Source organism: Melanotaenia boesemani, chromosome 2 (assembly GCF_017639745.1).
Source record: "Melanotaenia boesemani isolate fMelBoe1 chromosome 2, fMelBoe1.pri, whole genome shotgun sequence".
Taxonomy (NCBI): domain Eukaryota; kingdom Metazoa; phylum Chordata; class Actinopteri; order Atheriniformes; family Melanotaeniidae; genus Melanotaenia; species Melanotaenia boesemani.
Genome location: NC_055683.1, coordinates 34,296,311 through 34,310,183, shown reverse-complemented (window position 1 = coordinate 34,310,183; position 13,873 = coordinate 34,296,311). Strand labels below are relative to the sequence as shown.

At 39.6% G+C, this 13,873-nt stretch overlaps 1 protein-coding gene across 1 annotated transcript; it reads left to right on the top strand.

The window, feature by feature from the left end:
• Window positions 1-4,498: 4,498 nt before the first annotated feature.
• Window positions 4,499-11,276, top strand: LOC121633739. The gene is made up of 2 exons (XM_041975948.1): window positions 4,499-4,974; window positions 9,108-11,276. Exon 2 carries the CDS (start codon window positions 9,127-9,129, stop codon window positions 10,477-10,479), a length of 1,353 nt encoding a protein of 450 aa, XP_041831882.1. The 5' UTR covers window positions 4,499-4,974; window positions 9,108-9,126; the 3' UTR covers window positions 10,480-11,276.
• Window positions 11,277-13,873: the final 2,597 nt, after the last annotated feature.

Here is a 13,873-nt window from a genome sequence, read left to right as displayed (position 1 = left end):
TGCTTGGTTTAAATTTTTAAAAAATAACTCTTTTATGAGTCCACAAATCTGTTTAAATCATAAAATTAGAAAGGTGCTGCTTTGTATTGACAGTCAAGCATTGTGATTTTGATTACTGTAGGATTTAGGAAATCTTTAAATGACATGTTGCTGTAACAGTATGAAGTAAAACTTGTTCTGTGAATAACTGTCTTAAATAAAACACTTCATCTTGTTGAAGGTGAAATAGTTGCGGTTGCTTTTGTAGGTTTAAGATGCATTCACACAGCGAGAGGGGAGCAAAAGGGTAAAAAAAATGTAAGAAAACTCGTCCCTGCCCATTCAAATGTCACCTCTGATTAACCGTCATTCCTGTTCACAACCAAAAACTTTCTCCTGCTCTCTTTCACTCAAAACTTCCACTGAATCTCCCTGAAGTGAAAATATTTAAGTGCATGCAGGGCAAGTTCAGACAAAGACGGAGATAGAGAGAATGGCTGGAGGCTTGTAAGGATTTTAAGTGACTGATGGTAAATGCCAAAAGGGAGGAATACCATCAACGAGTGTGTATTTGTGTGCACGTATGTTTTTTTTTTGTTGGCGGTAAAGATAATCATGGTAAAAGATTCTTTGAAATTTGGCTGCTTCCACTGCATGAGTATGGATGAGATCAACAGAGTTGAGAAAGACAGAGTGTATATGACTGTGTGTGTGTTTGTGCAATCAGTCAATGAGTGCAGGTATATCAACGCTTCCTTCCATCTGAGGGTATTGACAGTGTTAAATGTCTCCATTCCTTAGTGAAGACTGCACTTTAGTCTGTCCCTCTATACAGAAGTGACCCGTTTTAGCGGCTTGAAAACCCTCTTTTCATGATTCCCCGTCTCTTTCTGCGTCTCCTCTCTGGTCCCTATCTCTCCCATCCCCAAACTCTTTCATGAGCAGTCTCTCAGGGGCAGGGTTGTAACACAAGCCCACACTCTTTTGTCTCCATTCTTTTCCTTATCCTTTCATCTTTTTAAACATTCAGAGGGAAAGAGGTTTGGTGAGATGGAAACCACTACTTGGTAAAGGAAAGAAAAAGATAGCATGTGAGAGAGTGAGAGAGAAAAGGAGGAGGCAGGAGGGGGGGGGAGCAAAGTTTTTTCCCCTTCTCTGCTCATCCACCAGTTTATAGCTCTCCTTTTCAACAAGGCCATTCAAGGTGGGGAGGCTTAGTGGACGCGCTATTCTTGCGGCTCAATAACAGTGAACCCTCGTCTGGTTTGTGCAGCATTGAGGACCCGTTGAACTGTCTGCTCGACTATGTGTCCTCCATAGACCTGACTTTTCCCCCAAAGACATGTGGGTGCACAGAGCAGCCAGTTAACGGCTTCAACCTTTTAACTTTAAAGCAGCACTGACCTGTTTGTAACAATCCTACCAACACATGCATGCCTATTTATGCACTGACTTTTAATCAAATTGCATAAAGTTGCAACATTGTTATTTATTACAGATTTAGACGTGTATAAAAACATGCATAATTATCAGATTATAAAAAAGGCAACAAGTGCAGAAGCACAGTATGATAAAAATGTGCAACTTTGCCTGGAGTAACAATAAATAGCTTTTTTATTTTTCACATTCAGCCTCAACTGACTTCATGGAATATATTAAAATCCCTGCTGCTGACATCTGGGATGAGACCTGAGACACATAAGTTAATATATATTCTTAAAATATCCATATAAAACATTTCTGGTGGAGTAATATTTCGTAACCTGGAAACCAGAAGATTCTAAGAGCTCATTTTTCATTTGATCCGGCAGAATGCATCTGGAGCTCCTCCCTTTCAAACAGTTTTCCAAACAAACTCGCCCCAGCAACCATTTATCTAATTTGGTCTAGGGTAGATATGACTGCAGAGCTTTTAAGGCATATGGTTCAGCATATGTAAAATAATCTGTTGTTCTGATTGGCCATAGATCTATACAACTCAATCCAGTTCCATTTTGGACAGATTACAGGCTAGTTCACATTTTAAATTCTGTGTCAAAAGCTACTTCCCAGTCTGAGTAAAGCTAAATCAGAAACAGGAATGTTTAAGATAAGCAAATGTTTTGTTTAATGTTTTCATTAAATGTTTTCAATAAGATGCTGACCGTGCTTTTTATTACAATACAACTCCAAGTCAATCACACTTCTGTGAAATCAAACTGTCCACTTAGGAAGAAACACTGATTGACAATCAATTTCACTGCTGAACCACAGGTGACCACAGACCACTTCTCAGTTCCTGCTTTCTGGCTGATGTTTTGGTCACTTTTTAATGCTGGCGGTGCTTTCACTCTAGTGGTAGCATGAGACGGAGTCCACAACCCACACAAGTGGCTCAGGTAGTGCAGCTCATCCAGGACGGCACATCAATACGAGCTGTGGCAAGAAGGTTTGCTGTGTCTGTCAGCGTTGTGTCCAGAGCATGGAGGCGCTACCAGGAGACAGGCCAGTATGTCAGGAGACGTGGAGGAGGCCATAGGAGGGCAACAACCCAGCAGCAGGACCGCTACCTCAGCCTTTGTGCAAGAAGGAACAGGAGGAGCACTGGCAGAGCCCTGCAACATGACCTCCAGCAGGCCACAAATGTGCATGTGTCTGCTCAAACAGTCAGAAACAGACTCCATGTGCGTGATATGAGGGCCCTGTGCTCTTCACAGATGAAAGCAGGTTCACACTGAGCACATGTGACGCCGTAAAGAACGTTCTGCTGCCTGCAACATCCTCCAGCAAAACCGGTTTGGCAGTGGGTCAGTAGTGGTGTGGGGTAACATTTCTTTGGGGAGCCACACAGCCCTTCATGTGCTCGCCAGAGGTAGCCTGACTGCCATTAGGTACCGAGATGAGATCCTCAGACCCCTTGTGAGACAACATGATGGTGCTAGACCACATGTGGCTGGAATGTGTCAGCAGTTCCTGCAAGACGAAGGCATTGATGCTATGGACCAGCCCGCCCGTTCCACAGACCTGAATCCAATTGAGCACATCTGGGACATCATGTCTCGCTCCATCCACCAACACCACGTTGCACCACAGACTGTCCAGGAGTTGGCGGATTCTTTAGTCCAGGTCTGGGAGGAGATCCCTCAGGAAACCATCCACCACCTCATCAGGAGTATGCCCAGGTGTTGTAGGGAGGTCATACAGGCACGTAGAGGCCACACACACTACTGAGCCTCATTTTGACTTATTTTAAGGACATTACATCAAAGTTGGATCAGCCTGTAGTGCATTTTTCTACTTTAATTTTGAGTGTGACTCCAAAATCAGACCTCCATGGGTTAATAAATTTGATTTTCTTTGATAATTCTTGTGTGATTTTGTTGTCAGCACATTCAACTATGTAAAGAACAAAGTGTTTAATAAGAACATTTAATTTATTCAAATCTAGGGTGTGTTATTTTAGTGTTCTCTTTGTTTTTCGAGCAGTATGTATATACTGTATATGCCCACCATGATGCATTAGATAATATAAGATCAACTTTATTGCCCCAAAGGAAATTTGTCTTGGGCCAAAAAGTGCAACTGCATTACAGCACTTGTTATGGCACAAATTCAAACAGGCACAATTTTCTTTTTCCACTCAGGGACTTGAAACGCCTGAGTCCACCCCTGCTGAAATGAACGCATTAAATTATAGACCGAGTGTATACTTACATTTTTCCAACAAGTCTGACAGAGTATGTACTTTTCTTCTATCTCATTTTACACTTCCCATAACTGTTCTTATACATGTCTGTAAAAATCAATAAGTCACAAACCTAATCTGCAAAACTCTACATACCAAAAGAAAATCTGGCACGAGCAATCAGGACGCATTCTGATTCGGATTCGGATTTGGCATTAAAACAAGATTACATCCTCGGGTTTGACTGTGCCAAATCATGTTACACCTCGTTGAACATGAAGACGAAAACTTTGAATAATCACGTCATACAGCTTAGTTACAGCGTGTTTGTATTAATTTGCAGTGTTACGTGACCATAATAAGTACGTGGATCCATGCCAGCTCTGCTTTAGTATATTAGCACTGGATGGGAAAGTGGGAAAGTAAGGGGGGCTTTACAAATGTCTCAGTCACGCACATCCACGTAAATATTTGAATTCTTGATTGGAAGTAAATTAGTTACCTTTGCTAAATTAGATTTACGTACTTGTTTTATATATTGTGCTTCAGTTTAAAAATGGGGTCTGCTTCTATAAATAGTATATGTTTAATGTACATTTCGTCTTAGCTTGCTAACCTCACCTTGTTTCTGCGCTTCTTTTGAGAAACCGGAGTTGTTTGCTCTGTGAATTTAGCACAAGTTAACGTTAGTTTTTTTTTTTTTACCGGAAATGAACATTTTTATGTTGAAAATAAAAGTGCGGTCGAGTCTCCAACAGTTAATTAGTATTAAGAGTCCTTATGGAGAATTTATTTTGAAAATAACAACCGGAAGATTATTTCTAACTCGTGTTAGCTTAACAGTTTAGCGCGACTTTTCGCGTTCCAGCCAGGCGGAGTTCAGAACATAAAACATTTGTTCAGCTTCTCCACCGCTCCACTCGTTCATATATGTGAACGGAGATAGGAATATAGTCTTTCTGTGCCCCGCCTTGGATGAGTACCAACTGGATGGGATATCTATGTTTTGAGGCGCTCTTACATTTTGAACGTTTTGTGGGCTTATTATACGCAGCATTTTTTTCTCCCAGTGAAAGCGCTCCCGGGACAGGAGAGACTTCTGGTTTGAAGCTACTTTAGTTTCCTTTTTTTAACCCCTCGTCTTATTATAGGGGTGCATGCAATGTCACGGACTATCAAAAAGAGAAAGAAATGTTTCTGATTAGTTTGGTTGTAGGCGTATTACAGTGCAAACTTATTACTTTTAAAACCAGTTGAGTAACTGGCGAAAGGACTCTATAATCAATGTGGTGTCAGCTGGAAGGACGAGGGGTCCGGATCTCACCTAAAAGGTATGGCTTTAAATCATATACAGGCCGTAAACTCTGCTCACTAAATACGTATTAAGTATGTCAGATTTGATATAAGCCAATATTTATTGCCCTTAATGTTTTCTCTTGAGAGAAGAAATGATGTAACTTCATAAGAATAACTAAAAAGCCGTTTTAGTTAGCACGTTTATTAAACATTTTGGGTTTACAAACTATTTTTAATGGTTTAAGCTTGTTTCATACATGCAAAGTTGCATACTTTTGTTATATATTTATAAATATATATTTCTAATTTTATTGGAAGTTTTACGTAGGTTTGACTCTTTTCTTTTCTGCAAAAGTTTCAGGCACTTACCACACACTTATTCTTTATTTATCTTGGCAGTCCTTCAGTTGTAGGCAATTTCATACTTTGTTTACCTTGGCAGTCACTCAGGTGAGGTGAGCGCTACTGATCACCACACCAAACACACAGGTAGATCACACAAGTTGCCCTATGAAACATGCCCGCAGCTGATCTCTTAATGCCATGTTGTAAACAGATAAAGGGACTAAATAGACACAGTGGGTGGTAATTTGGCAAAAATGCAAGCAAACACATCCCAAAGAATATAAAAATGCATTACTCACAGCTTTCTTGGACTGTTTTATTCAAAGTTTCTTCTTCATCAGAAAGGAAATCAAATTATATAAGTGGATACATGGAGCCTAAATTAGAGGGGAGGGGGCTGAATCCTGTAGGCCTAGCATGGTATGAAACAATCATAGAGCTGGAATTAATTAGCTGTTTGCACAGTGGGGCAGCAAGGCTGCTGTAAATGAGCACACACGAAGCCTCTGCTTTAACATTACCTACAGAGATGGCAATAGAGAGAATAAACATGTGCCTGCACATTTTTACCATGTCACAGCCTTTCAGCCTGATCAAAACTGGCTGTACAAAGATGCAACTGGTGGTGGAAACAGTTTTCAGGGAAACTTCCTCATGTCAGCCACCTTCAGACATATTCCACTCCTGTCACTTTGTGGGTTACACAACTTCAAAGAGGCAGGATTAAGCCGGGACGGGGCGCAGTCCCAACATTAACAGAATGAATTACGTCTCTGTCAGGTTGATGTGCCTGACATTAGCCATGCATGAGAGGGATTACGTTGTAAACTGCCTAATAACACAGTAGCCACTGCAAGGTGTGGATTTGCATTATTACATCTGTTTCCTGGGGGCACAACTTGCAGCAAAAGGCACTCCGTACCCTAATCCCTCCCATTCCTCCTGTTCATCAGGACTACATCCTTGTAGGTCAGTGACAGCACTCAAGACAGCAATTAGACCAGTCTGCCAGGTGTTGAATGAGACTTATAATATGAAAATAATTGTTATTTGCTTTTTTAAAAAAATATTATTATTATCAAAAACAGGTTCATTTATTATAATTTCTGGGGATTAAAAGTTGAATATCTTCACTTCAAGCTCATGATAACTGTAAAAAGCCTTAGTTTTTGAACATTGGTATAACAAAAAAAAGATTTTTATTATATTTCCTTGATCTATAAAAGGCATAAAACCTAATGTTAAATCGGTTGACACAAAGCAAACGAAAAAGACTCAGCTCCAAAATGAATTACAATGGGTTTTTGTTTTTTTTTTTTTTCCCAAGTAATCAAGTAAAATAAAAGAAATAAAAGGTATTCAGTATTAGATAGTGTATCATAGAAGATTAAAAACATATTTCAATGCAAAATGGACCTGCTTCAAGCTGCCACTTAAAATGCTCGTGCTCCTAACAGAAGATCTTTTAGAAGAAAGTTGCACCTCTACAGTTAATTGGTTTTTCTTTGGAGTTATCTAATTGATAAGCAGTCATCATCAGTGTTAAGGCACAGATCGCTGTAGCTGATGACGGCCATTGGGTTAATGTCATGGTTTATTCAGCCTGTTTATTCATGGATTTTTGCATAATGTGGCTGGTTTCCTCCTGTTTATTTAGCCCATGTAATGTGGTTTCAGGGTATTCTTCCTCTTCTCATTTGAAAGAATTTCTAGCTACGAAGATTGGGATTAATACAAGTGCAGACTTGGGTGGAGTTTTCCTTTTCAGACAGATAGGGAGGTAAATGTGAGTTTATTGAGAGTGCTTGGGTTTGGTCCAGAGGGTGGAAGAACGTCGTGGTCCTCGTCTAGCCTTGCAAGCAAATGATGCGTGTCATTGTAGCAAATGGAGCATGGCGACGAAGAGCTGCTGTCTTACAAAAACACCACTTACTGTAGACAGTCTGCCTGCCTGTGTTGCGTGGGGTAGGAAAGCATCTGCAGTTGTTCAGTTTTGGCTAATCTCCTGGGCTTTAATTTGTGGAATTGTTTGTAGCTTCATAGAAAAAATTTGGCCTGCTCTGAACATGAATCGATAGCTTGAACAAACAGGATGCTGCACACGTTGATGTGATTTATCATGTGCATGAAAAGGCACTCAAAGTACCTGAGGTGGATTCATGACTGATGTGTTAACCAAACCTTGCTGCTCCTCTCCAGCTGCATTGTGTCCAGGGGTGTGGCCCCCACTGAGTGCAGCTCCTGTCACAGAGGGGATTTCATTTTTTTTTTTTTTTTTTTTGTTCATGCACACTCAACGATACCCACCGATGACACATCTGCTCAGTCACTGTAACGCACCCATGAAGGCAAACACAAACATGACACCTCAAAGAAACCCACACATCCATGACGACTACTTTTTCACACTCATCTTAAATCTGCTCTGTGTAATCTTTTTTGTTTTACCTCTCACTGCTTGAGGAAACTACGAATAAGCCTTGCCAGTAACTCTGCATCTCTGACATTCTGATCATTCCGCCTATTTTAACTCTTTCCAAGTAACCTTCTTTCTTCTTTGAAACAAATAACAAAATCTTATGTCTGCTGTGAAGCCGCCTATAAGCTAGTTAAACGCTAGCACAATGTACCTGCCACAAGGATGGGTGACTGGAATATTTGTCTTGTTAGTCAGAGGGCGAACACAGATGAATCATCTCTGCTTTTAGTTTCATCCACGCAACGTCAGAGATGATAAAAATGATAAATGTGAAAAGATTTCTCTATGGCAGGACATGTTTACATTTTTGTACATGTGTGTAACTGTTATTATAACCTTTACACTAGTCATTACACTGAATAGCAGAAAAGTACAACTTGCATCATTTTCCAATTCATTCTAATAAGTCTAAACTTATCATTTTAATTTATTTAGATGCAAATAATATTTAGTTTTTGCTTAAAAATAAGTGAAATTGAAGAAATGGGGAGGCAAATTAATCAGAATCACTTTTAATGGCCTCTTACGAACATTCTTGACACATTTTAGTAACAAAGTTTAATGTCCCTGAAAATCTAAATGTCATCTATTTTTTTCTGTTTCATTTCTTTGAGGATTATCTACAGTATTTGTTTCATCATTTTGTTACACAAAAAGTAAACCTAATCCTTTTGTAATTAGAAGCAGCTCACCGTTTGGATGATGCAAGTTATGGCAAGTAGGGTGTTTACAGTAGTGATCGCTCCATAGCTGTAACTCTAGACAGTCTAATGCACCAGCTTTTTCACTTTTCCAGGGAAAACAAATTCACCCCCATATTAGATTAGAAAGAATACCTGAGGTTTATCTCTGCAAGAATTGCATGCCTTACTGTAGGAACTGTGTCTTTACTCGATATATTGCAAATTGCTGGAGATTTATTAAGACTCTCAGATTCCTAAAGCTTAGAGAAGCTTTAAGAATCAAAACAAGATAAATGATTTTTCTTTCATTTACTTCAGTTGTTAAAGTTTCTGACTTGCTTACATACGTACCAGGTTGGCAGTGTCTCCATTCGAAGGTCAACTCCTCAGACGGCAGAATCTGCAACATTCGTTGTTTAACTTTACATGAAGAAACAAAGCAAACTTCTCTGTGCTTGGTTCTAATTTTCCATGAGTTCTGCCAAGATTACAAAGTCATACCTCAGCAATTAGAGCGCCCCGGTCATAAAGCTGTGGGCCACCAGTAAAACCGCTTCTTTTTATATTTTAATTGGGGCACTTTGACTATAAAAGCCACAATTTGCGTTCTATAAAAAGAATAACATTTTCTCCTCTGTTCCTGCTGTCTTTTAACCACCAGCTGATACGTCTTGGGAGTGATGCACTGGCTTCCCCTGGTTGCCATGGTGATTGCCTCGGCCCTGCCCTTCCCTCACAACCCAGTGTCCAGCGCTGCTGTAACGATCACACAGCCTGACTCTGACCACCACAGAGAGCAACGTCGGGACCCAGCAGTTGGCCTCGCAACCCCTCCTGTGGACTACAACCTCAGAGGAAATGCCTCACAAACGGACCACAACAGACAGAACCTCCACAACCAAAAGGATTATGCACAGACTTCCACATTCAAACTGGAGAATCAAATAACCTACCAATCACAACTCAACTCAGACAGAGATGACAAAACTGGTGTCATTCCTGCTGAAGAAGGAGCTTTCAGGACTGAGGACATTTCTGAGGATAATTTCCTACCAAATGACTATAAAGCTAACAGCAGAAGCAGGCAAGATTACTCTAAATATGTAGACTTTTCTAAGGACACTTCTCAAGACTCCACAGTACAAAACCATGATTTTGTTAGTCCTGCTACTATATTAAAGGGTCAAGGAAAACCAGAACCATCACAATCTTCAGAGGATCTGAGACATGCACCGACAATCATGACAAAGAGCCAGGGGACACTGGGGACCAGAACTGGTCCAACTGAAGAGAGTCTGAACATGGGGGCAGGACAAAGGGTGAGAATGGACAGCCTCCTGGAAGGAAACGAGCTGTTTCTGAACGCACATCCTCGAGTTCTGTTCTCACCTTCCTCTTTGCCCCCAGAAGACCCACCCTTACTGCTCATGTTGGAGAGTGGCCTGCTGGAGGAAGATGGGAATAGAGAAGAACAGGAAGACACTTACGGACACATCGAGGGTCATGGCGACCACGCAATTGACAGGAGTTACTCCAAAGTAAACAGTAAGGAGGCTGTCCATCATGTTAAAAGAGACAAACGCTCACACTTGATGGACAGAAGGCGAGGGGAGAAGTCTGTATGTGAGTCAGTAAGTGTTTGGGTTACTGACAAAGAGACCGCCACCGACTCAGAAGGAAAGAATGTCACTGTCTTAAAGGAAATCCAGACGCAGGCAGGACCTATCAAACAGTTCTTTTTTGAGACCCGCTGCGTCCAGGCGGAGCAGCAGCACAGTGATAGCAATAGGACAAAGGGGGCGGTGGTGAGACCCGTGGCCACCGGCTTAGCCGGGGCCGGATGCTTAGGCGTAGATAAAAAACAGTGGGTGAGCGAGTGTAAACCCAAGAAGTCATTCGTCCGAGCACTCACCAAAGATGCAAACAACAAAACCGGATGGAGGTGGATCCGAATAGACTCGTCCTGCGTATGCGTGCTGCTGTCCAGAACAAATCAGGGGAGGAGGGTCATGCCGAAGAAGGGAAGAGGCTAAGACGGATGGGAGGGAGGAGGACAGCGATAGATTGCAGGATGTAGAAAGTGACACAGAGCAGATCAGCTGTGACATCAGAGCACTTTCCCTTGCTGGCGTGGGTTTCCAGAGACATGTTGAAAGCTCGTCCACTCTTTGTCCACATGCCTCTCGGTCTATCCCTCCCTCCACCACAGCTTCAGATGACTATTGCAAATAGAATAAAAAAAAAAAAAAACAAGAAGACCTCAATACTAGATCTTAGGGAAATTGTTACACAGAGATTTTACAATAAGTACTGTTTTTGTCTATAATCTATCTTTCATTATCTAAGTTATTTTTGATTAGTATGTAAGCATGTGTATGTCTTTCATATTAATATATTCCTTTATATGTGTGTATAATATGACACCAGTATACCTTTATATATGAAGCTATGTATATCAGTGTGTATTTATAGAAGACGTGTTCATGCAGTAGTCAGTATCTTCAGTGTCTGATGATAATTCCAGCCTTTTCTCCTCTCGAGTTGTAAAAGCAAGGAGCGCCACCTACTGAGGTTTCTTTTCACTGCTCCGACTACTCTACAGTGTGGATGAATGCTGCAGCAATGGAAATGTATTCCATGTGATTACAGCATTGGCACGTTTTAACACAGTGTCAGTCAGGCGAACGATTTTTGGCAGGATACTTTGATAATTGTGGCTCATAAATCTAAAACCATGTGATTTGTAAATTATAAATGATCTAAAGAAGCTACAATCTGCTTGTTTGTTCAGTTGACCTGCCAAACATGATAATAAAGGATCTTTGTATTAGTTGTTTTCATGTATGAACATGCAGGGTTAATTCTCAAAGCACAACAGGGAAACGTCAGTATTGTACGCTAGTAATCTGCTGGTAAAATTATGTATGGGGAAACATTTTACATCAACAGCCAAGGAAATATTCAGAACTTTTCATAAAAATAGCCATACAAGTAAAGTTACATATCAGGGGCGAATGTAAAAAAAATTTTTATGGGAAGGCCAGGCTAGGGCACATACGGAGAAAAGGGTAACATATATAAATGTATATAAATGACACCTTCTAAGACAGAACATCTAGATTTTAGGACATATATATATGTTTATATATATGTTTATACACACACACACACATATATATAGAGAGAGAGAGAAAGAGAGTATATGTGTGTGTGTGTGAGTGATTGTATTTGTAAAATTAATACAATAGAGCTTTAAAAAAAATTATATCGCCTCTGAAAGGAAATTAAATATACATTAATATTGCAGTGAAATGCTGTATTTTGCAATGCTTTATGCAAGTATTTTTTTAAAAATGTTTAAAGGAAAAAAATAACAAAAAACAAAAAATGTACGATGACTAGCAGATCCATGTGGATTGCTTTATTATTTTTATTTTACATCACCATTTCCATCATCATTATTTTCCTTTTTATTTTCCAGATGATATTTTCAATTTATATTACTATCACTTGAATCATGGAAATCTGTTAAATCATTGCACAATTTGTTCTCAAAATGTACACATACATTAGCGTATTGGAATGACCTTTTTTTTAAAATGTTTCATATTTACTTTAAAACGAGTTCAAATGAAGTAAAGAAGGAACAGAACATTTACATACATTTATCCAATACATACCTGAAGAAAATAAATAGTTATTGTAAAAAATAAAAAATACAACTGAAAAAAATACACACATTTTACAAATTGATCCCCTGTCTCCCCCTCTCCACCCTCCCCGCAGATTTATCATACAGATATAGTTTTTTTTTCTTTTTTATTTATTTATTTTTTAACGACACCTCATATCATCTTCACTACCAAAAAATTTTTTTAGGTCATTGTCGTTTATGTGACATGCATCGTAAACACAGAGGCTAAAGGTTTTGTTTCCTGGGCTTCCTCGGCTGCCCTCTTCTTTGCTGCCTCTCAGTAATCTAACCCCCCCAGAGAGCTCTTAGTTTCGGTTATGGCTTGTGTGTGCAGTAAAATGACCGGTTTCTGTTTTTTTCTTTCCTGCCTCGGAGCTGCTGTTTCGTCTCTCTGTCGGCTCTGTCCTGATCAGGATTAACAAAGACCCTGAGCTGATGACTACCAGTCAGAAGTGATGACTATGTGGAGGTCTCATGAGGAGTTTTGTCTGGCTTCACTGACATGTCCTCCTACTTAACAAGAATAAAACTTGCTGGTTAGACAAACATCATACTGAGTATCATAGACATACATCAAACATATAATTTGCTATTCATTTCCTTATTTCCTTATTATTCCTTACTAATATATAAGCCAGTGATGATCAACTATCTTTTCAGGTGAAGCTTTGAGATGCAGTGTTGTAAAAATCATCATTTATATTTTATATTCTCTTCCTGAATAACTTTTAATCATTTTTAACTCGGCAAAAAAGGCAGTTTCTATTTGTTCACACAGTGCTAGGAGAGTTCAAAACACTACTACAATACTTTATTTAATTAGGCCACATTATTATTATTTTTTAAACTCTAAGCATCTTTTACTTATATACCAATTCAGTATTTTTCAATAAAAATTCTTTGATCTGTCAATACTGTCAAAAATAGCTTTTTTTTTACAATGACGCATCCCAAAGCTTTTTTAATAATTTATCAATAGAGCATGTATAATATAAATTTAAATAGTCAATTCAATTATTTAGTGCCATTTAAGGGTCAAAATGGCACAATTAAAGGCCAAAAATAAACTAACTTTGAGTCTGTAGTGTGGGTGTAGTATAAAAAATGCTAACTCAGAAATCTTGAGCCAGATCACTATACTACAGCATCATAATCTGGCTCTTTTTGCAGCTTTGAAATGCTCCAATCAAAAGCAAAGAGCTGTTGCAGAACTGTTTCATGTCCTGAATGGTACCCATCATGATCATTATAATGAGATATCACTTAGGTGCCTCTTTGACTTTTATAAAACCAAAACTTACAAAGAACCTGTTGAGGGATTCTTTTTTTACACCCTCAGTAACTGATTTCCTGCCCCTGACATCATGAAGTCTCTGACCACAAAGCCTCGGTGGCCTTGCTCCACCCCGTCCCATCCCGTTCGGTGCCTTTGATCTCTGTAACGATCTCCTTTCAAAAGAGATTACTCAGCCTATCAGCTTTCCATGTGCCAATAGACAAAGCATGAGGAGGGTCCCTCTAATGTGGTTGGGTTAAATGGTGGTCTGAATTCGGACATGTTTTACTACACCGCCCCCGCCGACTGAAGACACTGAGCACCTATGACAGGACTGTAGAAGCCAACAATACAGTCACAATAGATGACACTGGACACCAACTGACTCTCTGAGCATCAAGAGGAACACCAATGTTGTTTTTGACAGCTTTATCCATCACTCTAAATCACTTTAAAA

Bases quoted from the DNA above. Each gene is read 5' to 3' on its own strand.
- LOC121633739 (XM_041975948.1), top strand. From the start codon at position 9,127: ATGCACTGGCTTCCCCTGGTTGCCATGGTGATTGCCTCGGCCCTGCCC.